The sequence below is a fragment of the Atractosteus spatula genome, chromosome 28 (assembly GCF_055471065.1).
Source record: "Atractosteus spatula isolate fAtrSpa1 chromosome 28, fAtrSpa1.hap1, whole genome shotgun sequence".
NCBI classification, from domain to species: domain Eukaryota; kingdom Metazoa; phylum Chordata; class Actinopteri; order Semionotiformes; family Lepisosteidae; genus Atractosteus; species Atractosteus spatula.
In genome coordinates, this window is record NC_142733.1 from 4002495 (window position 1) to 4030465 (window position 27971).

The window sequence follows — 27971 nt, forward strand, 5'->3', positions numbered from 1 at the left end:
TCAGAGCGCGTGCAGCCTGCAGCCCAGCGGAGAATCCCTGCTGATCCTGGCCAGGGAGCTGGGCAACCGGGTGTACAACAAGTACTGCATCAGGAGGAAGGCCCAGAGCCTCATGCTGGAAAAGCTGGCCGCCATCTACAACCGATACGCTGAGCTGCTGGCGAAGGACACTGAGGTATCGCCCTCTGTCTCCGTCCGCAAGCTGGCGGAGGCACTGAAGAACTGCAGCAGCCCCCCCGTCAGTGTCCTGGTCCTGGGGGAGCCCTGTGTCTGCAGGACAGTTTTTTCCAACTGGGCCCTTAATCACCAGTGCTAATTAGTGCCTGTAACTGATCTGCTAAACTGCTGGTTTAGACTTTTTCTGCACTCAGGTCTTGCTTTCACAAATGACCTAGTTAAAGTGCGTTTCCAGCAGCTTCAGCAAAAAACTTTGGGCAATGTCTCCTCAAGCTGCCCATGAGGAATTTGCTCCCTTATTTCTGACTCAGTAGCTCTTGCTCTTCACAGTCAGTCTGGGAAGCAACACAGTGGGAGGGACAGTGTGTTCAATAAGTGCACTGTGAGTGCGAGTGAGTGTTTTTCCTTCTGCGCTGGTGGAAGTGTTTGTTTCAGCTTGCACGCCTGAATGAGGACGGTCCTGGAACTCGCTAATTAGCACAGGGTTCACGCTAATTACACATCGCATTCATCTTTTTTAAGAGCTGAAAGCAAGTCTGAATAAAGGCCTCAGATAGAAAATTCAAGTAAATTAGCCTGTGGCTCAGAGCTCAGCTGGAGAAAAACCAGAGATAAAGCAGAGTTGAAAACATTTGGAAAAGCTTAGTGGCTCCCATTGTCCATCAATAGCTTACAAGACTCCTGGGTCAACAGAGCTACTTCATTCTGGTACAAGGTGTTCAGAACAGGGCTTACCCAGGACCAGGATGGAGACCCCCTGAACCGCAGGGTCCATTCGGACCGCAGCGGCAAGGCTTTCCACCAATCAGATTGCCGCAGCAGGGGCTGAATCTTTCTGCCTTGTCCCACATTCTCCTTCTCCCCCTGCCCCCCTCATGGGTAGCTCTCTTAACACTGCTGCCTCACAATAACAGGGTTTATACCCAGCTCCAGGCACCTACAAGCAAGGTATCTGCATGTGTGCAAGTTGGCTATTTGCTGGGAGCTCTGCTTTCCTTCTGCCTCTCAAAGGCATGCAGGGTTAGATTTGATTGGCTGCTCTAATTTGTCCATTTCTTTGTCGGTGTGGCAAGTTTAGCTGTTCCCAGTGTGACAGGTGTTGGACATGTGATTAAACCCGAACATGATAGGAAGGTTTGCCTCCTCTCATTTGTGGCCTTTCTGTCTGCGTCTCCCCCAGTCCAGCAAGGTCCTGCCGCGGGAACGGTGGGCGGAGCTGGAGGCGGAGCTTGCCTCCGGCCCCTCCCTGCTGGGCGACAGCGCGCAGTGGCCGCACATCCTGGTGGTGCAGCTGGGCACGCACCTGGTGGGTCTCATGATCTCGGAGCTCAAGGCGCACGCCAACATCCTGAACCCCGCGCTGGAGAAGAAGCTGGTCCCAGTTCTGTATCACATGTACACCTTCCGCAGCAACCGGCAGGTAAACACCCGCTAACCCACCCCTTCGCAAACGAAGTGTAACGTGCTACGGCTTCAGGTAGTATAAACCGCCTTCGGTGTCTGGAAGATAAACGTGAGAGCGGGCTGGAGTCAGGCTCGTGCTGTGAGAGCAAGCAGGATGCCGTGAGCAGAGAGCACAGTGTGCGCAGCAAGCAGGGAGATGCAGGCACACAGTCCAAACAGGTCAAAAGCCAAAATGGGTGAGGTTCAAAGCCAGGCAGAGATGAGAAGCACAAAGGGAAATCCACAAACAGTCAAGGGAAACGAGCAGAGTTGGTAGACTAGGAGACAGAGTACAAAGCACAAGAGGAGAATCTAATGAACAGAGTCAGGGGGAGGGTCTAGAATCCAGGAAACAAACAGCAACCTCTATGACAGAGCTCCTCAGCACTGCCAGATCACGGTAGCTTGAACCACCTGAGGCAGGCATGGTAGTAAATTGCCTCCAGGTGGTACAGGACTCATGTCAGATTAGTATCCACTAATACTAGGGGGAATGGCAGCATTGCAGCGTCAGATCATGTATGTGGCCTTTGTCCTGTGTAGCAGGCAGCAGAGAGGTAGCTCCTGACTGTGATCACATTCTGTCTGAAAACTACAGCACCTTCCACTTTGCAAAATGTAGTTTGTTTTTATTCCTTGATCTCAGTGTGGGCTTCTTCTTTATCCTCTTCCAGCAGACGCATCGTCTGATGGCTTCTGGACACAGTAATAATGAGAGTAGTGTGCCTTTAACTTAGCACTCCGTCTCTTCTGCACTAGAGTGCCTCTCTCCCGCTGCCTCTACAGCACTTTTCATATGAGCTCTTCATGCCAGCTTATGCGCATATGAATTATAGAAAAGCTGTCTTGCAAGGATCGATGGTGCAGTTTGTCAGGAGTAATGGCTTTGGAATTAATCCTTTTTTACTGTGTTCTTAATTGGCTGTGTGATTTACAGCCTTGAGCACAGTCAAAGGCCTCCTCTGTCTAGAAGGTGCTTCTGCGTTGTTTTTTTGGGGTCTCCTCGGAATCTCGTTGTTTTCACAGGACAGCGACACCCCCGTCCAGCACTGCGCTGCGTATTTAAGGACTCTTATTGTTCAGGGTCCACCCCCCCTCGCGCCTCCCACACACCACGCCAAGGTGTTTCTGCCGATGACGGTAGCAGCAGCCCCCTGTATAGAAGCTGATAACTATATTATCCTCAAGAAATGTCACTTTATTCCAGATCCACTTTAAACCAGAGGCCTTAATCCAGGAATCTTTGCATTTCTACACTCGTATGACTTCCAGGTGTGCTCTCTTTGTCCTCTCCCATGTCCAGGAGAGTGTGCCGATCCCATAGCTTTTACAGGTTGGATTAAAGTTAATAGAATGAACCAGAACTCAATAGAAGTGCCGTTATGCTCTGCTTTAATGAAAAGGATCCTTGCTTGGAAGTATCCTTGATTATCTTATTAATTTGCATAATCGCTTGAGCTTCCTGGTGTTTCAGACATATGGGAAGTGAAATTGCTCCTGTAGTAACGTGAAATGCACAGTTCCTCTTGTCTGCCATGCTAGGGTAGAAAAGTAACCTTTTTTGTGTGTTTTTAGCTGGATCTGGATCTTTCTGACCACAGGGGTGGTCAGTAGCAACAGAAGACAAAATGATTTTAATTTCAGCAAACTCTAGTTCAAAATCCTGTGAGATTTTACATGCAAAGGCCAGATGAGATCCTTAAATGAATAGTCTTCCAGTAAGTAAGTAAACAAGTGTACTGAATGTCCTGTTTGTTCCTTCTCCTTTGCCTTAGGTTGGGTTTATAAAGCCCCATCCAATTCTGACACAAATCGTGTCTGAAGCCATGGAGACCAAGCTGACCTTTGACTCCTATGTGATGCCCATGCTGTGCCCGCCAGTGCCCTGGACCTCGCCGCGGTTCGGTGGCTACATCCTGACTCCCACCAAGCTGATGCGCTCAGTGGAAGGAGCGATCCAGCACCAGCTGCTCCTGGAGAAGAGTCCGGAGCAGGACCTGTACGCCGTGCTGGACTCCCTCAACCAGCTGGGCAACTGTGCCTGGAAGATCAACCAGCCCCTCCTGGACATCATCATCTCCATCTTCAACGACAAGGGCTGCGACAAACTGGACATCCCCCCGCCCATGTCCGAGGCGCCCGAGGCGCCCCACTTCAACCCGCGGGAGCCCACCTATTCCGAGGAGGAGAAGGCGTCCCTGAAGAAGGAGGCGGCCAAGTGCAAGAAGAAAGCGGCGGAGATGCACAGCCTGCGCATGGACGCCCTCTACAAGCTCTCCATCGCCAACCACGTGCGCGACGAGGTCTTCTGGTTCCCCCACAACATGGACTTCCGCGGGCGCACCTACCCCTGCCCGCCGTACTTCAACCACCTGGGCAGTGACGTCACCCGCGCCGTCCTGCTGTTCGCCGAGGGCAAGCCCCTGGGGCCGCACGGCCTGGACTGGCTCAAGATCCACCTGGTCAACCTCACCGGGCTCAAGAAGCGCAGCTCCCTCGAGGGGAGGCTGCAGTACGCCAACAGCATCATGGGCAGCATCCTGGACTCGGCAGACAGCCCCCTGACTGTGAGTGTTGGCCCTTTCTGCCGTCTCGAGCTTGACGCGATCCGAGTGTTGGCCCTTTCTGCCGTCTCGAGCTTGACGCGATCCGAGTGATGGCCCTTTCTGCCGTCTCGAGCTTGACGCGATCCGAGTGTTGGCCCTTTCTGCCGTCTCGAGCTTGACGCGATCCGAGTGTTGGCCCTTTCTGCCGTCTCGAGCTTGACGCGATCCGAGTGTTGGCCCTTCCTGCCGTCTCGAGCTTGACGCGATCCGAGTGTTGGCCCTTTCTGCCGTCTCGAGCTTGACGTGATCCGAGTGATGGCCCTTTCTGCCGTCTCGAGCTTGACGCGATTGGAGAGCGACCCGGAAGGGTGCTGGGTTTTCTGCCTGCAGGGTGGTGCCGTGGTGACGTCTGATTCTGTGATCTGTCGCTGTAGGGGGAGAAGTGGTGGACAGAAGCAGATGAACCCTGGCAGGCCCTTGCATGCTGCATGGAGATCGCCAATGCCTCGCGCTCACCGGACCACACACAGTACATCTCCCACTTCCCAGTGCATCAGGTGAGACCTGTGTGACGCCTTCGTCTCCATTTCCACCTCAGCTTCTGTTACCTTCTGCCTGAGGGCACGTTACACCTGCAGCGGAATCAGGAATTTAGAAACACATCTAAAAATAATAACAGAGAAACAGGACATCATGCCTGAAGGAGGCTCTACTGCCGAAACACTGTGCTTCCTTCTGTTTCTTCAGAGGGGAATTAACCTTTACTTGTTCCTTTGCAGCAAAGTATCTAAAAAAAGAGTTATTAATAGAAGGCAGAAATTAAATATCATCATGTAATCTGGAAGGAATCCAGTGCCCGTCTGTGTCCCTTAATCTGTCTCTACTTGTATGTTACTGGTTATGGCTCAAGCAGCTGTAAATATATTTGAGCAAAAAAACACAAACTAAAAAAACAGGCAGTGGCAGTTTAAGGTAATCTGCCTTAAAAGGTTTAAGTGATTTCCATTTGCCTGCTACTGACCTCTCTGTTCCAAACCCAAAGCCTGCTCTCAGTGCTTCTCAATCTGATCCCATATGGGCTAGTCTGCTCTGAGCTCCTACAGATGATGAACATAAACCCGTGTTGTAACGGATGCTCCATCCTTGGTCTTTCCTTCGCCTTCTGAGCTGCTCTTAGCTGTGAGTGTCACTGCTGGCAGTGAGACGGGCAGTTTGCAGTTGTAAAGGTTTGTGAGCGCCCAGTCCAGCATCCAGTGTCTCCAGTTCACTGCGTTCTCAAGCTAGGGGATCTGCTGAACGGTAACTTGCCTTAGAAATTTAGGATCTCCAGTTATTTGGTATTGTATATGCCCCCAGTTTGGACTGGCGGATTGTGAGGTTCTATCACAGCTCAGGACAGCGATCTTTCCGTGTTCTGACCTGTTGTGAGATCTGGATCTCTCTCTCTCCCAGGATGGCTCGTGTAACGGCCTGCAGCACTACGCCGCCCTGGGGCGCGACGTGATTGGCGCCACCTCCGTCAACCTGATGCCGTGCGAGGTGCCCCAGGACGTGTACAGTGGCGTGGCGCAGCAGGTCAGCGAGGGGGCCTGGGGACGGGAGGGTCCGGAGTTCTTGCAGGGGAGCGCGAGACAGTGGCGTGTCTGCAAGCCCGTGGCTGCATTGCAGCAGCGTCTCAATCACATTCATGAAACATTCACCACCACCTTGAGCCTGAAACACGTTATATATATTGTCCTGTACTGACAAGTTGTTAGAACAATCAGTGAAGCTGTCAAGTGCCACCTAATTTAATGACCCTAAGCTCTCGGCTTTGGATTTTATGACGATGAGACTTTTTTTTTTAAGGATGTGGCGGATTTATCCAGGGGAGGGGTACGCTTTGTGAATAAAGGCGCCCTCTCTCTGCTCTCCACCCCCCGGTACCCTCTGCTGGCAGGTGGAGGAGTTCCGCGCGCGGGATGCCCAGAGGGGGCTGAAGATCGCCCAGGTCCTGGACGGCTTCATCAGCCGCAAGGTGGTGAAGCAGACGGTGATGACGGTGGTGTACGGCGTGACGCGGTACGGCGGCCGGCTGCAGATCGAGAAGAGGCTGAAGGAGATCGAAAACTTCCCCAAGGTACCAAGGGGGAATACGGCCACGGCACCGATCTCTCGCCCTCCGAGCGGCGACGGGCCACAGCCCTGTACAGGGTCATCTCGGGTTAATTACTAATTGCATTTATATAGCGCCTTCATCCAGTTCAGAATATTGTGGGACACACAGCAGCCATTCTGCACCAGCAGCAGTTCAGGGGAAGGAGTGAGAAACTGGATCAGTTCTAATGAGGGGGAGGATTGGGTAGACCGCTTCTGTGCAAGCCCGGAGTGGAATTTGGACAGCAAATAGAGGTTAGAAAGGCATCCCTAATTGTCCTACGAACAGCCGTGGGATTTTTAACGACAAAGCAGTCAGGACCTTGATGTAATGTCCAAGAGATGACATTGATCTGCAAGATCTCCCTTAATCAGTGGGTTGACGCACTGATTCTTCCAGTCCAGGTGTTCCCTCTTGCGCCCCCTGCTGGGCGGGCGCTGACCCTGTCTTGTGATTTGCAGGAGCACGTGTGGGACGCCTCTCATTACCTGGTGCACCAGGTCTTCACCAGCCTGAAGGAGATGTTCACTGGAACCAGGGAAATCCAGGTTAGACCCCGATTGATGCTGCCAACCTTTGAAACAGCACTTTAATGAAGGAGGAGGAGCAAAGGATCTGAGGCATGGGGCCTAAGTAATGTGAATCCAGTAAAATTTTGCATCAAGTTAATCAAATTCCACCACTTCGGGCGCTAAGACAGATTGTTTTTCTGTCTGAAGTTTCTTTAAGGGCAGTTTGAAATAGCCACCAATCCAGAATTGCTTATTCCAAACATTTTGTTGTTTTTTTTTATCTGTTCTATTCATGGTACATAAGGAAGAACTTACAATCACAGGTATGTCTGGGGAAAAAAGGCCCCAATATTGTCCAAGATAAATATATTACGTTTCTAAAATTGCCTTTGAAAGATGGCTTCCTAAGAACACATAAAACAGAATTGGGTTGAACTATTTATTGGAGGTTGCGGCACAGGAGAAACGCTGTGCTCTGCGGCTCGGTGCTCGCAGTTTCCAAAAGGAGGAAAAGTGTTTCTGACTGGAGAGACGTGCGTCTCCTTGGATTGACTGGCGCCGATCGCCTGGCTCTCTTCCCGACAGGGCCGCCCCCTGCCGATCCTGTCAAAGCGAGCCGCGTCTCCCTTCCTCTTTTCCCAAAAAAAGTTTACTTTAAGTGGGTCAGTACACACCGAGAGACGCTGGGCGTTTTGGGAGAGTTGGAGATGGAGCTAGTTAGACGATAAATCACCCTCCCCCCAACCCTGCCTCACCTTCCAGTGAGGGAGATAAACCGAGGGCAGCAGGTGGGGTGTCAGAGTGATGAATGGGCCCGAGCTGTGTGGGGAAATTCGAGGAATTTGTCTTAACACGGTGCAGAGCAAGGAGAGACCGTGGGTCTCTAATCGGGTTTTCCCTTCCAGGCATTGCCGGGTCTGGGAGCCCCTGTGCGGGGCCTCCAGACCCGAACCGAAATAAATGACCTCCAGGCCCAATTATTCTTCATTCAGCAGCCCTTCGCTGCAGCGCATGCTGGCGGTTTGGTATCAGCATTCGGCCCTGAAGCTGTATCTCATCAGCTCACTTTACAGGGGCGTAATGAAAGGGCAGCTCAAAATCCGTAAGGGATCGGACAGCTTTGCGGCAGGCGGATGGAAAGAGTGCATAGCCCTTTGATCCGTTTGGGGTTTTTTTGAGCTCCAAGCTGTTGTGGAAAACTGCACAAACTGGCGATGTCCGATTTGCTCAAGCAGGCGACCAGGGTGCGCTCTCCAGAACCTGCCAGCGTCTTGCATATAAGAACCTCCAGCTTGCAGAGCCTGATGTGTCAAGCAGCTGGGCATTAGGAGTCTGCACACTAGCAATGTGCATTGATGATGTGATGTAATGTGAAGTAAAAATAAAACTGTAGCTGTATCTCACATCCTGAACTTGGGCACCTCCTCCTCCTGCAGGACTGGCTCACGGAGAGCGCCAGGCTCATCGCCAAGTCGGGCAGCTCCGTGGAGTGGGTGACGCCCCTGGGCCTGCCCATAGTGCAGCCGTATCATCGTACCAAGAACACCGTGGTGAGTAGGACTGCCCAGCCCTGCCGCGGCCTCTGCTCGTGAACATAGCAGCCAGAAATGGAACGAGAATAAAAGTCCGCTCTGCTCTCATGGGTCTCACTGCTTGAAGTGACCCCGTCACCTTTGTGCCCCTATTGCTAGCTGTTTGTCGGCTCCCTCTTGAAGTTATATCCCCCGTGCATGGTTGTACCTTTCCTGTCGGGGTGTGTGAAAATGCAGACAAGCGTTGGAACATCTAACCAGCCGGTAGTCTTGTGAAAGGGGAGGCTGGTATCCGTCTGCTCGTGGTTTTTCCACTTGTGGTGGCCACGAGCAGGCCTGCCCTCCTGCTGCATGCTGGGGAGCGTGGCAGGGACAGGCCAGCACGATGCCTGCGCCTCCATAAGAAGCCTTTGTGGTTTTCTTACGACCTTAATTAGAAACCTCGCGCTTCTCTATAAAGGTCGGGTCCTGCTGGAAGTGAATCAAGGGCCGTCCTTAACAGCATATTTGCGATTATTTCTGAATCTTTTTGCATACCATCAGGACTTAAACAAGGCCCCTGTGCATTCCTTATTCTCAATTTGGCTTTGACATATTGTGGTGCTCTGTGTTGATTTGCATTTGCACAACCAGATGACAATTATGGGACTAAAGCAGTTAGATGTGTTGATCAGGGGAGAAAACGGCATTTTCAAAATAGCTCGATCGACCTTAAAGAATTGGATTGAATGTAAAAAGGAATAGATACCCAGCATGTTTGTCTGTGTTTATATCTATGAAAAGCTGGGTGTCTGAATATTAACCTATAGCCCTCTTCAGTAATATTGACACTCCCCCTGGCGAAGAGCTTTCTTGAATGTGAAATGGAGACAAAGCAGGCTAAATGAATTAGCTGCCACTGTCTACTCTCCACTTTTTCATTCTGGTCCGGTCCTGAGCCACAGAAGCGTCCCTCTCTGGCACGATCTCTGCCTGCGAGTCCGTCATCAGCGCAGCAGCAGGGTCGAGAGCAGACGAGCAGCTTGAAGTGTCTGACTCATGGCGTCACTGCACAGCGGATCCGCGGAAAGCGCAAATGCTCCTGTTCTTGTTTATGATAGGTGCTGCAGGATAACGGTCGTGCAAGCAGATATCCTGTGTCTTAAAACTACAGCCACCGTTGTTTTTAATGAGTGGCTGTCTGACAGCCGCATTCTTGCAGAAGATGTTCAGGATGCTAGAGCAAGAGGTGGCTTATTGAGATGGGGCAGAGGGACCCTGGACTTTTTGGGGGTTTTGGGATGAGCCCCAGTGGGGTGCAGTGTGTGAGCAGGATGAGCCCCAGTGGGGTGCAGTGTGTGAGCAGGATGAGCCCCAGTGGGGTGCAGTATGTGAGCAGGTTGAGCACCAGTGGGGTGCAGTGTGTGAGCAGGAGAAGCCCCAGTGGGGTGCAGTGTGTGAGCAGGATGAGCCCCAGTGGGGTGCAGTGTGTGAGCAGGATGAGCCCCAGTGGGGTGCAGTGTGTGAGCAGGTTGAGCCCCAATGTGTGAGTAGGATGAGCCCCAGTGGGGTGCAGTGTGTGAGCAGGATGAGCCCCAGTGGGGTGCAGTGGGTGAGCAGGTTGAGCCCCAGTGGGGTGCAGTGGGTGAGCAGGTTGAGCCCCAGTGGGGTGCAGTGGGTTAGAAGGATGAGCCCCAGTGGGGTGCAGTGTGTGAGCAGGATGAGCCCCAATGTGTGAGCAGGTTGAGCCCCAGTGGGGTGCAGTGTGTGAGCAGGTTGAGCCCCAGTGGGGTGCAGTGTGTGAGCAGGATGAGCCCCAGTGGGGTGCAGTGTGTGAGCAGGTTGAGCCCCAGTGGGGTGCAGTGTGTGAGCAGGTTGAGCCCCAGTGGGGTGCAGTGTGTGAGCAGGTTGACCCCCAGTGGGGTGCAGTGTGTGAGCTGGATGAGCCCCACTTTTTTACCATTAATGGTTTCTCACTGGATTGAAGCAGGGAGGGGAAAAGGAGATGAAGAACAACATCCGCAAAAGAAATTAGCATCCCATAATCATAAAACTCCCTATTCCGGCTGACAGGGAAAAGGAAATTACACCAGAGACAACAGACCACAGACACATGTCAGTAAGCTGAGAAAATGTGATTTTCAGCGCGCTAATCTGATTAGGGCTCGCTCTCGTGAGGGAGAAATTATTTCATCAGTTCGGATGAAGTGAAGTTGGAATAAACGGCGCTGGGAAATGGGATGAGGACAGAAGGATTTGGGAGTGGGGGCTTTGTTTCTCTGACTGGTGCAAGGAGCCCTGGTGGGGACCTGCGTTCGGAGTTGGAATTCAGTTTCCCTAGAGGTACCAATCATATCCTAAACCCACAGCATTGGTCCAGTTGTTTCTATAACGTACCCATCCAACCCGGACTCTCCAGCTTTTTTCTGGGCCCCGGCTCACAGCTGTCGACCCCCTCACCGCACACGGGGCAAGACGGGGAGGTGCAGGCCAGCTCCTCCCGCCCACTTTCGGGCCACTCGTCTTCAAGCGCATCCCAGGCGGCAATTGGAGGAGAGGCAGGTCCCTGCCTGGACGGCAGGCCCGCGTGCACGGAATGAAAAACACCAAGCACAAAATGGAGCCCACACTAACACAGCACGAGCTGACATTTATTTCAGTCCAATAATGGGAAGGTCCTCTGTTTTCAGAAGGGGCTGCTGCTCATTTCAACAGGCATGGATCCTTTACTGCAGCTCATCATCTATTTACCAATCCTGACTTGGTCTTTTTCAGCGGATTATTGCTGGTCAGGAAGTCCAAAAGCTTCACTGATTCGCACGGGGAAGCAATCTTGTGGGGCTCTATAAATTCGACGTCTATTATCTGTTCTCAGTACGGGTACAGTGTCATTCTCTACTCTCTACATCTAACGAACAAGCCTCGACCAATTAAGATTAAACTCTGGTTTGAGTAGTTATCAGTTAGATTTATAATGCCAATCAATATGCATGATAAAGTGATGCCATTGATGCTTCTGCTATCCATGCCTTTAATTCCATCTGGGGTAGCAAGTGCCACTTCAGTGCAGCTCTGTTGCAGATACAGCTCCCTACAGAAAAGGTATATGAGATAGGGGTCATTGTGCGCGTCCTTGTCCTGCGAAGAAAAGGCATGGGAAATCCTTGCGGGATAAGGTTTTTAAGCTCGGGATGTGCCGTAAGACTTAAATCGTTTTACTGGAGCGATCTTGCTAATTGCTCTCCGCGCATGTGTTTTTTTTTTCCGCGGATAATAAACACGGCTAGAGTTTCAAGGACGCTCCTCAAAAAAAAAAGGTCGCAGAAGTATTGTGCAGCTCCGCAGGAGATTAGCCACAGTCGGGAGAGCCTGTACCTCGTCTCTGGGGCCGGCGCGGCGCACATGCCGACAGCCGTCAGGAACCGGGGTAGCGACTTGCTGTGTCGGTGGATTCTGCCGGGCGGGAGACGCAGGTGGGGTAGGATGCGGAGGTTGTGGGGAGACTTCCGGAAAGAGGGGAAAGCCCTCCGCGTGGCTCACAAAGAAAGAACATTAATTTCCGTCTAAATTCTGGGGTGAAGCTGTCAGCTTGACAGCATCTCTGCTCTGTGCTGTTTTAGGCCACTCTTTCTGTTCCTTCTCTCGGGCCCTGCTGTGTTGTTAAGCACCTGTCAGATCCCAAAAGGGGGCTGAATGCGTTGTGCGGCCCTGAGAGGTGCAGGTCGCGGGTCGTTTAAAAGCTGTTTTCAGAGCTTGTCAGTAAGACTGCGGGGGTCTTATCAAGCTGTGTTTTTTAAGCCTATTCTCCGGTTTCTTTTAGGAAAAGGCCTGAGGAGATCTGGACTTGAATGGCCTGCTCTCATTTTTGATCTGTCTTGCATTCTTAGGATGTATCCCTGCATTTGAAGAGCCGGCATTATCCCCGTCTTTCCCTTCGCTCCTTTCCCATTGGGGAATTTGTGAGAGGGGTTTAAAAGCACTGTAAACGGCAGTCGGCCCAAATAGTTTCCCCTTCTGCATCTCTTGGGTTCGAGGCCAGGAATCGTCCACGAGCCGAAGTTATAGCACTTTCAAGCATGTTCTGTGCGCTGTCGCGGTACACGCCTCCTCATTGTGTCGACTCTTTTCAGACTTCTGCAATGAAGCCCCCTGCCTCGTGGCCCATGAGCCAGAAGGAGATGTCAGCAGCACCGCTCTGGGACTGAAATTCCAGACTCACTGCTGTGTCGAAACCCCATACTCTCTCCCCCTGCCCAGCCCTTCCGGTTGGGAGTGATCGGTACTGCCCTTTCGTGTCTGGTCTTGGCTTTTGATCTTTCTCCTGGCCTTTGGACTGTAATCAATAAGCCCTCTCCATGCTAATCCATCTCCATTTCTTAATCACAGCTGAGGCTCCATGCTGATGGAAGGCGTCTGTAGTTTTTTTTTGTTTTCCCTTTTTGCAAGGAAAATCTCCAGGTTTGAGTCATTTTGTGCTCCACCGGCTGCAGGAACGTCCCCCATGAAGGAGAAGGTTTGCATGAACAGATCGGCAAACCCGTCCTTTCAGGAGTTTCCGACCTCGCTGGCTCGAGTCCCAGCTGGATTTCAAGTTAGATCTCGGGCAGGAGTCACAGCACTAAAACTGAGTTGACAAGCACTTTTGGGTGGTAAAAAGAAGAAAACCCATTGCTCTCTGCCCCGATTTCAGAGTTATTCCTTCCATTTCCACAGCAGATTTGATGGTAAAAATGATCCTTTGCCCTGCATTTCTTTTTCTTAAGGCAGCTGGAGCCAGACAAGGTGGGCTTTGTTTCGTCATGTTAAGTAGCTCCCTACAGCCTGGCCTCCCCAGATCCAATAGGTTTCTGCTGTCCCCTTGGGGAGCAAAGCACATGTGGGTATGTGGTGTGTCGGCGGAGGAGCGGCTGTTGAAATGTTCAAGTTGGCCATTCCTGTGAGGATGGGCCTAAATCCGTAAAACATCTTGCCATCGGCTTGTCTTTTCAGTCGTCCGTCATCCCCCCCACCTTCGCCAGAGCCCTGGGGCTCTTTTCTCGCTGCACAGGACTGCGGTAAACCCCACAGACAAGAGTGAACGTCAGAACATGAGCAACATCTCATTAGCTCGTGGGAGCGTCCGGACTCCTGAGAGGGAGAGAATCGTGCCGTGTCTCTTGACTTTGAGAAACGCAGCTAGGTTTCCCTCTTTCTCTGGGGGCTGTCGGCCATTCCCCCCCCCCCCCCCCCGGGGAATCGCTGTGGAATAAGTTGTTCAGCTGATAATGGGACATAATAGACTCATAAATCACCGTGATGGATGACTAACTAGCTCTTAACCTCATTCGGTATCCAGCTCCCCCCTCCCTCCTCCACCCTGATCTTCATGCCTGCTTGGCTCTTTACAGCGCCGGGTGAGTGCTTTTATTTATTCATTTTATTTTCTGCACTAATTGTTTTTAATCCCCTTTCGCCCTGAGGTGTGATTTTGCAGTGGCAAAGTGACTGACTCCCTGAATAAGGCACAAGCTAATTGTTGTCTCCAATGTCAGTGGCAGCCGTTCATTGAAAATAATGCCTCTTCTCTGTCCCCACCTCTCCCTCTGCCAGCTGTGGACCAGCTCGATCTCTTCCATCCCTCTGTACCTGGACGAGTTCTCTCTGCTCTCACATGCAGTAATGGAGTTCCAATCTTGTTGGGATATGATGATGATCGTCATTTTATAATTAATAATAATAATTGCTTACACTTATATAGCGCTTTTCTGGACACTCCACTCAAAGCGCTTTACAGGTAATGGGGATCCCCTCCACCACCAGATCCAATAGGTTTCTGCTGAGCAACATGAGCCCCAGTGTGCAGCCCCACCTGGAGGATGCGACGGCAGCCATAGTTCACCAGAACGCTCCCCACACATCAGCTATTAGTGGGGAGGAGAGCAGAGTAATGAAGCCAATTCATAGATTTTATATCTCTCATGCCAAGTCGTCTCGAAGTGCTTTGGAATTGGCAACACCAGAACAATAGCCCAATAATTACGTGTCACACACAGTGGCACCGATCGTCAGAAGTAAAGGTGTGATGTACAAGTGTTGATCATCATACATGAAGGTCGGCCGATAGAAATGGAAAGTTAATCCGTGTGCGAACTAGCCTTTTGATTCGCAGGCAGACTTGAGCAGGCACTGTCATTAATCCTGAAACCAAACAGTGTCGAGTCCTGCGACTGTGTGCTTTTGGAGAGGGACAGAAAATTTGCGTACTCTTGTGTTTTGTCTCGCACGGCACAGCCGACTGCTGGTTTTTCTTCTATCTCTCGGTAATGAGTTTCATAATTAGAACAAATGAGGTTTCTGCCCACTGAACCCTTTGGTGAAGTTCACTAAGTCAGTGTGACGGTTTGCTTTGATACTTATCTCTCCGACACTCTGCCATGATTTTAAATTGTTTTTAATTCACAGAATAGCAGGCAACTGATGTTTGATTTTCTACTGAACCATGGACAGATGATAATACATGAAACTGTCTATTGTTTAGCTGAGTAAATGTGTATTGAAACAACCTAAGGGCCAGGTGAATAGAAAATGGATACATTTCTATGTAATATTAAAGGAAATGGAAATATGGAGGTGCATACAAATGCCATAAAACTACAAGTCCCAGAAACCCCTGGGAGGCTGGAAAAGAGTACAGAATTAAGGACATTTGACACACTGGGAGGAAAACACACGCCACTGATATTTAAGAGGGGGAATGCGCGACTGTATTTGTCTTTTGACCATCTAGTATGAGAAATATGAAGAAACTATCAGAGGAGCATAGAGAAGGCTAAGGAGGAAGGAAATATCATTTTTTTGCCAAAGTAACTGTTTTAGGAGTGCTTGGGAGTGGTACTTAAATTGGACAAGCTGAGGAACATGGTTTCTGAAGGGGAAACTGGAAAATGTTTCATTTTCTATGTGGAGACACTTGTGTTTTGTTCCTAAGCCACAAACATACAAAGATACCTACAGCAGAAAATACGTCCTGCTGTCCCCATGGCTGTGATAGTGTAACAGTTAGCATGTATCCCACTGCAGCGTGTTTGGAAATTTGAACTTTTCAAATGACCAAAACTCATTTTTGCTCTTACAGTTCTTGTGTTAAAATTATTAATTGTGACTAACATTTCCGATCAGCTATAAGAAACATAACATTTTTTACAGTACTTCTTCACTTGGCGAAATTTTGTGAGTTCAATTTTCAGCTAAACTAATTGAAACATGTCTGCTTTAAAACTTGCTCAATCCTTGCTCAGCTTCCATCCATCTAACGAGAGAGGAGTCTGACTGTTACTACGCCAGTAAACATTTGAGGTGCTTTGAATTCAGTCTGATGGCAGGACTTAGTTAAAGGAATGCATCTCGTTCATATTCTTGACGGTCAAAGAGATCTGAAGGAAATTGCGGTAGAGGAATTATTCATTGCAAATAGTAAATGTCATAATAGACTAGGTGCACTGTCCTGTTCTTTCAAAAGATTTACTCCTGCCTTAACTTAAATGTGGTAAAATCGTGTGTGATTAATAGATGCCCAATGACGCGTTGCCCATGTGTTCTGTGTTAAGACTACAGATCTCTGCACACAGGAAAGAGATGATGTGTTTTCCAATGAAGGATTGGTGAAGTCAGAGGTGGAGAAGGCTGATGGCTGGGTGAACAGGTTTCGTTCACGTGTAGCATTTGGATTTGAGCAGGCTGGTAGTGGTATTTACACTTTTTCAACCCTCCTGGAGTTATAAAGCTTCCACCATCCCCTGTGATACTATTTCATATTTATGGAACAAGTAATAGGTTTATATTCCGTGCTGATAAAGAGAAGAAAGAAAACAGAGAAGAGAAGAAAGAAAACGTTTCGGCTGTGGAGCCTTCTTCTTCCCCCACCCGAAGAAGGCTCCACAGCCGAAACGTTGTGTTTTCTTTCTTCTCTTTTCAGCACGGAATATAAATCTATTGGTTCCTTTGCAGTCTACCCGTGCTGATGCAGCTCCCCACCTGAACTACTTTAATACGTATGCCTGCATTGCTCCTTCCAAACAAAAATGGTCATTTGGAAGCAATTGATAAAATACAATATGTGCTCAATTTGGAATATTTTCAAGTTCCATTACAGTATCTTAAACGTGCTTTCTGTTCCCAGCAGTGCAGTACAAAAATAGATAACTAGGAGATCAGTTTAAATCTCTATATTCAGTATTCTGACTAACAGACCTGCCATGTTCAGATTTTTTTGTACCTTTCGCATCGGCTGTCAAGCTGTCATTTCCTTCTGATTCCTGTATTTCCTTGTTTTTTTTCCCCCCCCCCCACAGCTCCGGAGCAATATGCAGTTTCTGAACATTCAAGTCAGCCACGATTCCAGCGAGTAAGTGCCCAGGCCGCCTTCGTCCCCAGCTCCCGACTCCCTGACCATCCAGCGCTCCCGATCTCCGAGAGAAGCTGTTTTTGTTTCCACGCGTTCCATTTTCTATCTAATGAGCTAACAAGAAAGGCATTCATCTTGGAGCGTCTCAGCCGTACCTCCCACGCTGAGTCTGCTTTGAAACTTGCTCTAGCCTAGCTCCGATTCCATCCATCGAACGAGAGAAGGATCTGACTGTTACTACGCCAGCAAACGTTTTGCAGTTTCTTTGGTGGCAGGAGCAATATTTGTTCCTAGACTCCCTGTTTTTTTTACGGTTGCACTGCGCTTTTGAGAGTCTACAGCTGCTGTCTCTTCTGCTTTCTGAAAACCGTGCATGAGACAGGCTCGACTGTTCTGTAGCCGTGACGGCGTGTGCCAGATAGTACAATCTAGTTCATTTTCCGCTGCACTGCCATAACTAAGTGCTCGACCCCAGTTAGCGTGCAGAATTGTCCTTTACTCTGCATGAGAGGGTAGGTCCATTTCAAACAGCAAACACAGCGAGCTGCTTTAGGCGGAGGCCCAGAGGAAGGGATTTAGTAAGGGCAAATAAAGGTGTATTCCATGCTGGAGTTCCATGTGTGACACACCCGAAGAAGGTTCATCAGCCCAAACATAAAAAGTAAACCTTTACTTGTTCCTTTGCAGCCTGTGCATGCTGACGCAGCTCCCTACTTGAACTACTTTAGTAAGGACTGCAGGTTAGTCTCGGATAATTCCCGAAGAATGTTGTTGAATGTGATTTTTAGTGCTGGCCGCTCTGCTTCTCCTCAGCTAAGAAGCCAAGGGGCCAGACCTTGACGCCGCAGAATGAATGGAATGAATCAGGGCACAGGGACACGCGCTCTGCGCGCCGCGTTGCCTGCAAAGCCTCATTCAGTGTTCGAAGCAAGCCAGCGCGTAGGCAGTCACTCAGCGCAAATTATAAAGGCGAAGGCCCGCTGACAATCCTGCGTGGCATTTGTGCTGAAATGTCAGTCGTGAGTGGTTCTGTGGTTCACTTGCAGCCAGCGGGGGGGGAGGGAGAGGTGGTGGCGGGAGACTGCCGGATGCCTCATGAGCGTCAAGTCCCGACGGATCATGGTTCTGACGAAACGCGGTCTGCTCGGGCACAGGCCCCTGAGTAGCCAACCCCTGCTGAACTCTGCTGTGCCTCAGCACTGTTGGCACAGTCATGCCTTACGCTGTACCTTGCATTCAGATCCTCCCAGATTTCACCAGCTGTAGAAGCATAACAAAAAAATGTTCCTCTGGAAAGCTTTCCTGTCTGAAGGCGATTTGTGTTGTCAGTTGTGCTCCGTGCTGCAAAGAAACATGGCCAACCGTTGCGATCGAAGCTGGTTTTCTGCTCAAGCTGTTTGGAAATGAATTCGGCGTGCCCATATTTGTGCGTGAGAGCTGGTATGGCCGACTCGATGAAGCACATCACAGGCAGGGCGTGAGGCTGCGCTTGATTGAGCGCTGAGCTGATTAGCTGTGATTTGGAAGTGGTCTGCGCCGCACAGCATGGGGTCATTACACCTCACTGTGCTTAGAGGCAGCCTGCCTGGCCTCTACAGCAAGTCATCAATCCTCACTCCACAGGGCCGGGCTGCTGGGCTTGGAACCCCCTGACCAGTGCTTGGTATTTATAATACTGGAGGGAACGCGATGAGCTGACACTGTATAACACTTGCCTACAAACCGTGTGCTACACTTTCTGTTCTTTCTTCATTCACAAAGGCGCACTGTTAGATTGTTACCACACAAACGGCAAGCTACTGAACACACTGCAGCCCTGCAGTCTAGCATAGAGCTACTGAACACACTGCACTGAGCTACTGAGCACACTGCAGCCCCGCACTGTAACAATGAGCTACTGAGCACACTGCAGCCCCGCACTGTAACAATGAGCTACTGAGCACACTGCAGCCCGGCACTGTAACAATGAGCTACTGAACACACTGCAGCCCTGCACTGTAACACTGAGTTACTGAGCACACTGCAGCCCAGCACTGTAACACTGAGCTACTGAACACACTGCAGCCTGGCACTGTAACACTGAGCTACTGAGCACACTGCAGCCCCGAACTGTAACACTGAGCTACTGAGCACACTGCAGCCCCGCACTGTAACAATGAGCTACTGAACACACTGCAGCCCCGCACTGTAACAATGAGCTACTGAACACACTGCAGCCCGGCACTGTAACAATGAGCTACTGAACACACTGCAGCCCTGCACTGTAACACTGAGTTACTGAGCACACTGCAGCCCAGCACTGTAACACTGAGCTACTGAACACACTGCAGCCTGGCACTGTAACACTGAGCTACTGAGCACACTGCAGCCCCGAACTGTAACACTGAGCTACTGAACGCACTGCAGCCCAGCACTGTAACACTGAGCTACTGAGCACACTGCAGCCCCGCACTGTAACAATGAGCTACTGAACGCACTGCAGCCCAGCACTGTAACAATGAGCTACTGAACACACTGCAGCCCTGCACTGTAACACTGAGTTACTGAGCACACTGCAGCCCAGCACTGTAACACTGAGCTACTGAACACACTGCAGCCTGGCACTGTAACACTGAGCTACTGAACACACTGCAGCCTGGCACTGTAACACTGAGCTACTGAGCACACTGCAGCCCCGAACTGTAACACTGAGCTACTGAACGCACTGCAGCCCAGCACTGTAACACTGAGCTACTGAACACACTGCAGCCCTGCACTCTTAATATTGACCAATGGGGAACACTGCAGGTGCAGACTCAGAAGACACACAGATTTGTTTTCTTCATGGTGAAGTGCACCTTTTATTGTAATATAAAAACTCTTGAAAGGCTAAGTGGCACTTGAATAGAAAAGTTGATTTGCGTGTGTTCTACAGATTTAAACTGTACACATTTCGAGTGCATCGCCGGAATCATACCGACAGCAAGAGAGCTGTGGGAACTGAAGACTGTAAGCTAGACTGACAGCCGCCTGCTTCCTAATGGCATCTTTCACATTGATGCAGAGATGAATTAATGCGTTTTAAATCTAGATATAAGTAAATAAATAATAATGCCAGCTTTCCGTGATGAAAGCATGTGACTGTGGGGCACAACAGCTTTCTTTCTTGACCAGAGCATTATGACTCAGATCATCAATATTTCATTAGCTGTCTTTGAGCTGGTTGACAGATCCAGAGTTCAAGCTTGTTGGGGTGCATCTCTGCGCCTGGGTGCATCCCTGCCTGTGCAGCCACTAGGAGCGCAGTAATTAGCGCATCAAAAGGCCAATTAGAATATCTAAACAAATGAAGTGGTGGAGCAGAGCTCCCCTGACCACCAGTTTAATGTGCTGTATTTTCCCAGGCAGGTTTCCAGCCTGAACGGCGATGGGGAGGGGGGGCATCGGGCGTTTCTAAGGGGTGAACGCTGTTGCCGGGCAGCGGTGCTCTTTGGAGAACAGAGGAGGCATCCTGGGCAGAATGTGTGCCGCCGTGCTGAGTTTGCATCTCCTCACTGGGGAGAAAACGCCGCGCCTGTCCAGAACTGGACAGTCCAGCTATCTGAGGACTATTGAGAACAACACACAGTTTCTGAAACGTTACTTTCCTTGGCTGGAGACGGGCTGTCTTTTAATTAATTCCGTGACGCTCTGATTGAGCGAAGAATACAGTATGTTTTCTCAACTAAGGGGATGAAATATTAAAACCATCAAGCAGGTGTTTGCTCGCAGTTCAGATTACACATCTTCCCGTTTCATTTAATCCCCAGATTCGTCATCCCCCTTAGCAGCATGTTTACATCACTCGCTGTCTCTTACCAGCAACTGCAGCTTTCCTTCAGTTTTGTCTTATTAACAGGATTGCCTTTTAATGAAATCGAGAGCTCTTGTCCAATTGCTATGGCGATACGTATACGAGTTAAGACACAGCATGCTCTTAGGAGTTTGGAGAAATAACTCTCCTGAAAAAAATCGGGATGAGAATTTGTGCGACATCCGTGTCAAGCCGATCAGCAAAACTTTTCATTTTCGAATGTTATCTGATGCCGAGAGGCCCATCTCGTTACTATAACCACTGCACAGCCCCAGGAACTGGTCTTATCGTCGAGAGAGGCTTCTGGGTTTGTTAAGTGTGCAGCTTGTGGTGTCCCATGTTCCAAAAGCAAACCAGTAGCTTGTGCTCATTGCAGCTGCCCCTGGGTTCTGTCCCCTCTGACCTCTGAGCTCGTCTCTCTGCAGGAGGCCAGACACAGTGAAGCAGAAGAATGCCTTCCCACCCAACTTCATCCACTCCCTGGACTCCACACACATGATGCTGACTGCGCTGCACTGCTACAGGTGGGCTGCCACACTTATCACCCACGGGTGCCCATGCCGTTTGTATCACCATCTACAGCTTCCTGCCTTTACCTTGAATCACAGGGGGAGCCCAAATATTTTTTTTGCCCAGCATTCGTAATGAAGGGCATTGGACTGTATAGCCTAACATTGTGTTTGCCTGTTCATGTGCTTCCCCATTTGGTGGGATGTCAGTGGAAATACAGTGCCACAGTCTTTTTCTCTTAAATAAGCATGTTTGAATGTGATCCGTGGCTCATCAGGCCTGCTTCGCTGAGAACCGGAGGGAAAATGCTTGATGGGAGACCAGTAAGAGCTGGCGAGCATTTCGGGATGAGTATCGGGATCAGGAGATGACTCCTGTTGAGTAGTTAGCCAAGCGGGATCTCCATGCTCCGGCCACTGACAGAGGGACAGCTGACCCCTCCCTGCCCTTCCCACGTTCCCCATCGTCAGCGCTTTGGCTTGTGGTCTCTTCCAGTGCCGGGCTGACCTTCGTCTCCGTCCACGACTGCTTCTGGACCCACGCCGTCACAGTGGACATCATGAATAAGGTAATGAGGAGAAGCTCAGGCCCTTCGAGGGCAGCCCTGGCTGCTGAGATTCATCTGCATCGCTGGCTGTACGAGACAGCTCTGAGAGGAACCAGACCTTGATCCATTTGTTTTAATCTTTTTAACTGTACAGTGTGGTCAGAATCATATCAGGCCCCGTCTCGGCAGAATCATCTGCCGGACTCTTAAAAGCTGTGACCTTGTCAATGACCTTTGAAGGGCCAGGAGAGGAGCAAGCAGCCTCAACCAGCTATTCCATGGCTGCAGTGGACATAATGTGACTTCTGCTGAGGCTTTTTCATTCATTTCAGTACTTGAGCTGTTAAAACTACTGAACTAGTAGGTCATTTAATAAGCTACTGACTGTAGGTAATCAAAAGAAAATGTCAAAGTGTTTGGAAGCCGGACTTGACAGAGTTTCATATTTCCATCAAGAGCCTTCCCTGCAGGGGAAAGAGCGCCGCCTGTCTGTAGAGTTATATAAACCTGATTAAAACAGGTGGGGTTTAGTGAAGAACAGTCGAATCATGGAGAAGCATAGATGCAATCTTATGACACATTCTGTGGGAAAACGGCAGAGAGAGCATGTGTTTCTGCCCTGCGGCCTAGTCCCCGGGTTTGTACTTGAAATTGCTCAGCCTAGCAGAAGAATTGAAACCATTTAACACCTGGTCCGTGGACCTACAGTAGCTTTCGCTGTCTTATCACAAGCCGCTTGTGAGAACTCCTTGCTGGAGTGCAGGCGGAGCTGTCAAGGAAGGGAACAGGATAAGGCAATTATAGAAAAATGCCTGGAGAGGTTTGCTATAACTTGACAGTAGAGCATTCTGATTCTGAAGATTGCTGAAGCGACTTTGGATGAGTTTGATTCAGTGATTTGAAGTGTTTTCAGATATTTAGTGTGACATGTTGGCAGTTGTTTGAAGTGCAGCGTGTGCTGAATGTTGTGTGTTGATTGTGCAGGTTCTTTAGGTGTTGTCTGCAGTGTAGTGTGTGCTGAGCGTTGTGCGTTGATTGCACTGGTGTGATAGACGAGGTCTGTAGTGTAGTGTGAGCTGAGTGTTGTGTGTTGATTGTGCTGCTGCAATAGGTGTTGTCTGCTGTGCGGTGTGTGCTGAGTGTTGTGTATTGATTATGCAAGTACAATAGGTGTTGTTTGTAGTGCAGTGTGAGCTGAGTGTTGTGTGTTGATTGCACAGGTGTGATAGACAAGGTCTGTAGTGTAGTGTGAGCTGAGTGTTGTGTTGATTGTGCTGCTGCAATAGGTGTCGTCTGCTGTGCAGTGTGTGCTGAGTGTTGTGTGTTGATTATGCAAGTACAATAGGTGTTGTTTGTAGTGCAGTGTGAGCTGAGTGTTGTGTGCTGATTGCACAGGTGTAATAGGTGTTGTCTGCAGTGCGGAGTGTGTTATGTGTTGATTGTGCTGGTGTGCGAGGTGTTATTTCTTGTGTGTGTGTTGTTAGTGCAGGTGTGTGAGGTGTTATCTATTGCATGATGAGTTGCTAAGAGCTGTGTATTGTTTGTGCAGATTTGCAGGGAGCAGTTTGTGACTCTGCACAGCCAGCCCATTCTCCAGGAGCTGTCCACCTTCCTGCTGCAGAAGTACAGCAGTGACCTGCCGTGAGTCTCCGCTGCACACACACTGTATTAAACCCCCGCTAAGATCGGCACACTCACTTCCAGAGCTCACTGTGGGCCTCCCCACAGAGTCCAATCCAGCTGTAGCCATTATTCCTGCATTATTCTTTTTTTTCATTAATCACACAGGTTAATTAAGGCACTTGCTCATCTGTAGCTTCAGACAATTTTACTGTCCGTCAAAAACGAAAATCCACTCCGTTTCCGGTTTGGTCTTCCTCTGCTGGGTTGTTGTGGTTTCCAGAGAAAAGAAGAGGTCAAGGGGGGGGGTCAAACACCATTCAGACGAGAAATAAATTGGAAACACAAAGCAGTTTCTGAAGCGCTGCGTTCTTCTCCTGAATCCCACTTGGCTCAGCGTACAGCCTGGAAAGTGCTGGCTTCCTGTTTGTGTAGTCCGCAGGTTGAGTGCAAAGCACAAACTCTCCTAGAATGTCTGTCCAGATTAAATTGGCTGCCTGCGGTGATGTTCTGCCGTCTCTCTCTCTCTCTCTCTCCTTTCTCTCTCTTCAAGTGGTGATTGCAGAAGCAAAAGGTTTCTGGAGTACAGGAGAATGTTACAGCTGCTGTCAAAAGTGCCCCAGACAGGTGAGCCTGTTTTTGTGCTTTAGTTTGACTTTTTTGCACCCCTCTACCAGAAGGGGGTGCTGTTATCTGAACACTTGTAACTCTTGTAACATCACACACCAGGGGCAGTAAGTGATTGCACTTTAGAACGTATTTGCCAATACAAGACCTGGGCTTTCCACTGTTGATCGTGTTTCAGTTGTATTTGAAGCAGCCGAGACGTTTTCCTTTTTTGTGTTCTTGCGGTCTTTTTATGACCACTCTCTTGAGCCGGCAGCAGCAGTATATGAGCTCAGAAGAGCTTAGTTACCCATTGCATGGAGAAGCGCACTTCCAGGGTATTGGGATTTGTGCCGATTCGGGAGAATGATCAGATGTTTTCTGCTTGGAATTTGCCAGGAGAAGATTGAGGCAGCAAACCTTGTTAAAACAGCTGAGATTCTGATCGCTCTGGCCAAGACTCTGGGGGACATCTCTCTGTCTCTCACTGCGGCAAAGTCTTAATAACGCAGGAAGAAAAAAGTCATACATCAGTCCAGGGTTAAGAAAACTAATAAGGCGTTCTGGAACAATTTGTACCCTCGTGAGCCTGTCTGAAGCTGAATTGAAATGATGTGTGATGAATGCACTGTGTCTAGGAAAGCACTCTCCAGCCCTTAATCGTCTCTGTAGAGCTCTGAGCTGTCCCAGAGTGGCAGACTGGTTGATTCATAAAGCAAATGCAGACAGTGATGGAGGAGGGCCAAGCCTGGCATCGCTCTGTCTAAGGCAGTGTGGAGCAGCGGTCAGGACTCTGGGCTGGTAGCTGGAAGCTTGTGGGTTCCAGTCCCAGCTGGAGACACTGCTGTTGAACCACTAAAGCCTATGCAGATTGCTCCCTGTTGTGCAGATGTAAGCTGCTTTGGATAAAATTGTCAGCCCCATAAATTAGTAATGGTAAGAAACTAGGACAGGGTACAGGAAGGGATTGGGGGATGTTCCCATGATCCTCACCATTGCTTTGTCTCTATCCCACTACCAGGCACTTACAATGTGTTAGTATTAGTTTCTGAAGGGGTGAGGCGTGTTAGGGTCAGTGCAAACGCGTTGCTGATGATGTCAGGTGAGCACGCACCTTTTCTGAAATTGTGATGGGTGGGGCATTTCCCAAAGTTGAAAATGGTTTGGTTAATAACATATTGAATGTCACTTGAAAAGCAGCACATACAGTAGCATGGGCGTGCAGGCCCTGTAGGAGCACAGTTTCTCCTATCAGTTCTGTGATCTTGTCGCAGGTCATGCAAAAAGTGGGCAGTGTATTTTTTTAATAATATCTTTGAAAGCATAACTGTACATGGTATTGTGTATTTTCAAAAAGAACCTTTTTGTATTGTTTCATTATCTCTACATGGTGCACAGTATAAATAGTGCCTGACTGTGCTTTTATCATATACATTCTGATTCTAATCTATTATGCCTTGAATTTAGGTGGATCCTAAGTTAACAACCTTCAGCAAGCTCCCGTGAATACAAATACCTTTTTATGAATGTATGAACTATATCTAAGACCCAAAATATATTCTCCACCACAGCATTTTTCTTTCTTTAAGACATCTGACTTGCTATCACCTGAAAAAGGAGTCAGGGTTGTGTTTTTTGATTGCGACGTCGCAGCCAGTATGGAAATGCAGTCTGAATTAGTCACTGATCATCATAGCTGAGCTGCATTGTTTCAGGCAGGTGGCTGTGCTTACTCACAGAGCCGGAGTCATTGATATGCATTACAGAAATCTGTGATCTGCAGGCTGCTGGTTAAAAATACCCCTCCGGCTCGGCGTTTAAGTCCGACAACGGTCTGTTTGTGAACCATGGTCTCTACCTGCCGGTCCCCGACGACCAGGGGCACAAGCTCCTTTGCTCATCACATAGGAGATCTGAGAGATGAAAGCTCTTGACACAGCAGTGGGCGATTATTCATCTACTCCCAACGAGGTGTGGCACAGCTGCCTGCACCTTTTTATGTGATTCTTGTGCAGAAATCAGTCCTAGTTTGCAGTCTGTTGTAGTTGACAGCTTGGGCCTCCTGCCCCCAGTGTTAGCGGACAAAAAAATTCCTGTCCGTCTTGGTTTTTTATTCAGAAGATCGGACTCGGGTCCCTCCCCCCCCCCACCCCCGTCGTTCTGTTTCCTGTAACGAGCCGCGGCCCAGCCCACAGACTCCCGCAGCCTGAAAGAAACGACGAGGAATCTCAGCGGGCAGGCTCATCTAATTGCGCGCTATCTGTCTCTGTCCTCTCCTCTTAGGCGATTTCGATCTGCAGAGGGTGAAGGAATCTATGTATTTCTTCAGCTGAGCCGAGGCTGCTGATAGGAATCCGGCTGGGAGAAGAAAAACAGGTGCTGACAGGGAGAGGCTGACGAGACGAGACCCACTCGTCCGTTTCGGTTTGGTTGCAGCGCTGACCGAAACCAGGAGGAAATGGGAAGATGGGAGCTTCCGCCTTGAGCCCCCTTTGACGTGACCCCACTCTCACTGGACAGGTGCCGCTGCTGAGCCAGAGGAACGCGCCAAGGACAGGAGACCGAGCCTGAACAGCACAAGGCACAGCAGTTTCGCACTGAACCCCTCGCCCAGCCCGAATTCCTTCATCCCTCCTGTAGGGGGCGACTGAGATCAGCACGGGTCGAGGAGAGGAAGGGTCATCAGTCTACAGCGAGCAGCTCCCCCCCAAGTCAGCGCTGCACTGGGGGAGAATGATCCGTTGCGTGTTCCCAGGATTCTTTGCTTCGGCCTCACGAGCATGAAGCAGGACTTGGACTGGCCCCACAGCCACAGAGAGCGGTCTCACAGCTGAGTGCGGCTGGGACGCAGGGAGAACTGGCTCAGCTCTTTAAAATTTACCCCCCCCCCTCACTGCACCCTCGGAACCAGCAGCCTCCAGAGATCCCAGCCCGATGCACGGTTGAAAGGCCACTGCGCTGAACCCCGAGCCGAGCGGGCCCACCGTTCAGCCTTGTCCTTTTCCGTCACAAACAGCTGCATGTTTCAGCCTTAACTGGATTTCCGAGCGCCTGCCGTCTGGAGGGGTAAAGGAATGCATATCTGAGGAAACTCCCGGTGCCGATGTGAACTTCAAAATGTGATATCGGGGCATAAAGCTGAATTGCGCTGAGCTGCTGTCAGGTTAAAAAATGACAAACCAGGCAATGGCCCCCTTCCTGGATGAGTCTCTCTTGAGGTTTTGTATTAAAGTATTCGTAAAAACCAATTTTTAGCATGTCTGTAATTCTGCTTCTTCGAGATGCTGATCTAGCTGCAGCCTGTGCATGAGTTAACAGGTACTGTGCTCAGCCTGTGCATGCTGTCCCACCAGAGCCAAAAACACACCTAAATCTGAGGGCTGATGACGGGATGCGATAAGTAGTGTCGAGTAGTGTAAAGGGAATTAACATCCTGTAGGTAGCCTTGCAGGAGCACTTGTCATTCCAAAGTCACAACGTCAAACCCCGATCCAACTTTTACAGCACCGGCCAGATCCTCTTGAGTTTAGTAAAGACCCACCTTGAAACGATCCCTGCTGCCCTCATGCTTGCAAATTCCCAGCAGCAGCGGAAGGGCGTTCCAAGAGCTTCCCATTCCAACGAAATCGCTCCGCTGTGGGCATGAAAGCTATTAGTGGGGGCAGGGAGGGTGCGGACAGCCCAGCATCCGCTCCGAGAGAGGTCGTGTTGCTTTTGCTCCTTGTTAAAATTTTGCAGGAGAGATTATCGCCTGCGTCCGGGAGAGAGGTCTCGGAGAGCTGCCTGCGCATCCCGTGGCGCCGTGGACGTGGCCCAGACAGGGCCTTGATAAATTCATTGACCCAGATCCCCTACTGAATTGACAATAACGATCAACTTCAATCACAGGGCTTTGGGGGGGCTGGAACAGCTGTACAATCCTTCTATTAAGGGGATTTTATTGGAGCCTTTGGATCCTGGGAGGACTTTGAAGTATTAATAATAATAATAATATCACTTTATTAACCCTTTACAATTTCTTGCATTAGGAATTATCTTTTCACATACCCCAGCTTGATCTCCATGAGACACTCAGACAGGGAGAGAAGCTGGGGTTCAGAGCGCAGGGTCAGCCATTTATACGGTGCCCCTGGAGCAGTTGGGGTTA

The 27971-nt window shown here is 49.8% G+C and overlaps 1 protein-coding gene across 2 annotated transcripts in view; it reads left to right on the forward strand.

Moving 5' to 3' along the window:
• polrmt (polymerase (RNA) mitochondrial (DNA directed)) overlaps positions 1-27072 on the forward strand; it is a 48322-nt gene extending 21250 nt beyond the window's left edge. Inside the window, exons 8-21 of one of the 2 annotated variants that reach the window (XM_088907898.1) lie at positions 5-175; positions 1358-1597; positions 3396-4187; positions 4601-4723; positions 5619-5741; positions 6106-6285; positions 6765-6851; positions 8252-8365; positions 16657-16709; positions 20967-21065; positions 21547-21619; positions 23148-23239; positions 23772-23845; positions 26108-27072. In XM_088907898.1, the coding sequence (XP_088764024.1) occupies positions 5-175; positions 1358-1597; positions 3396-4187; positions 4601-4723; positions 5619-5741; positions 6106-6285; positions 6765-6851; positions 8252-8365; positions 16657-16709; positions 20967-21065; positions 21547-21619; positions 23148-23239; positions 23772-23845; positions 26108-26157 (2271 nt within the window). In that variant the 3' untranslated portion in view covers positions 26158-27072. The remainder of the gene's footprint in view (positions 1-4; positions 176-1357; positions 1598-3395; positions 4188-4600; positions 4724-5618; positions 5742-6105; positions 6286-6764; positions 6852-8251; positions 8366-16656; positions 16710-20966; positions 21066-21546; positions 21620-23147; positions 23240-23771; positions 23846-26107) is intronic. The other variant, XM_088907899.1, reaches the window with a different exon arrangement.
• Positions 27073-27971: the final 899 nt, after the last annotated feature.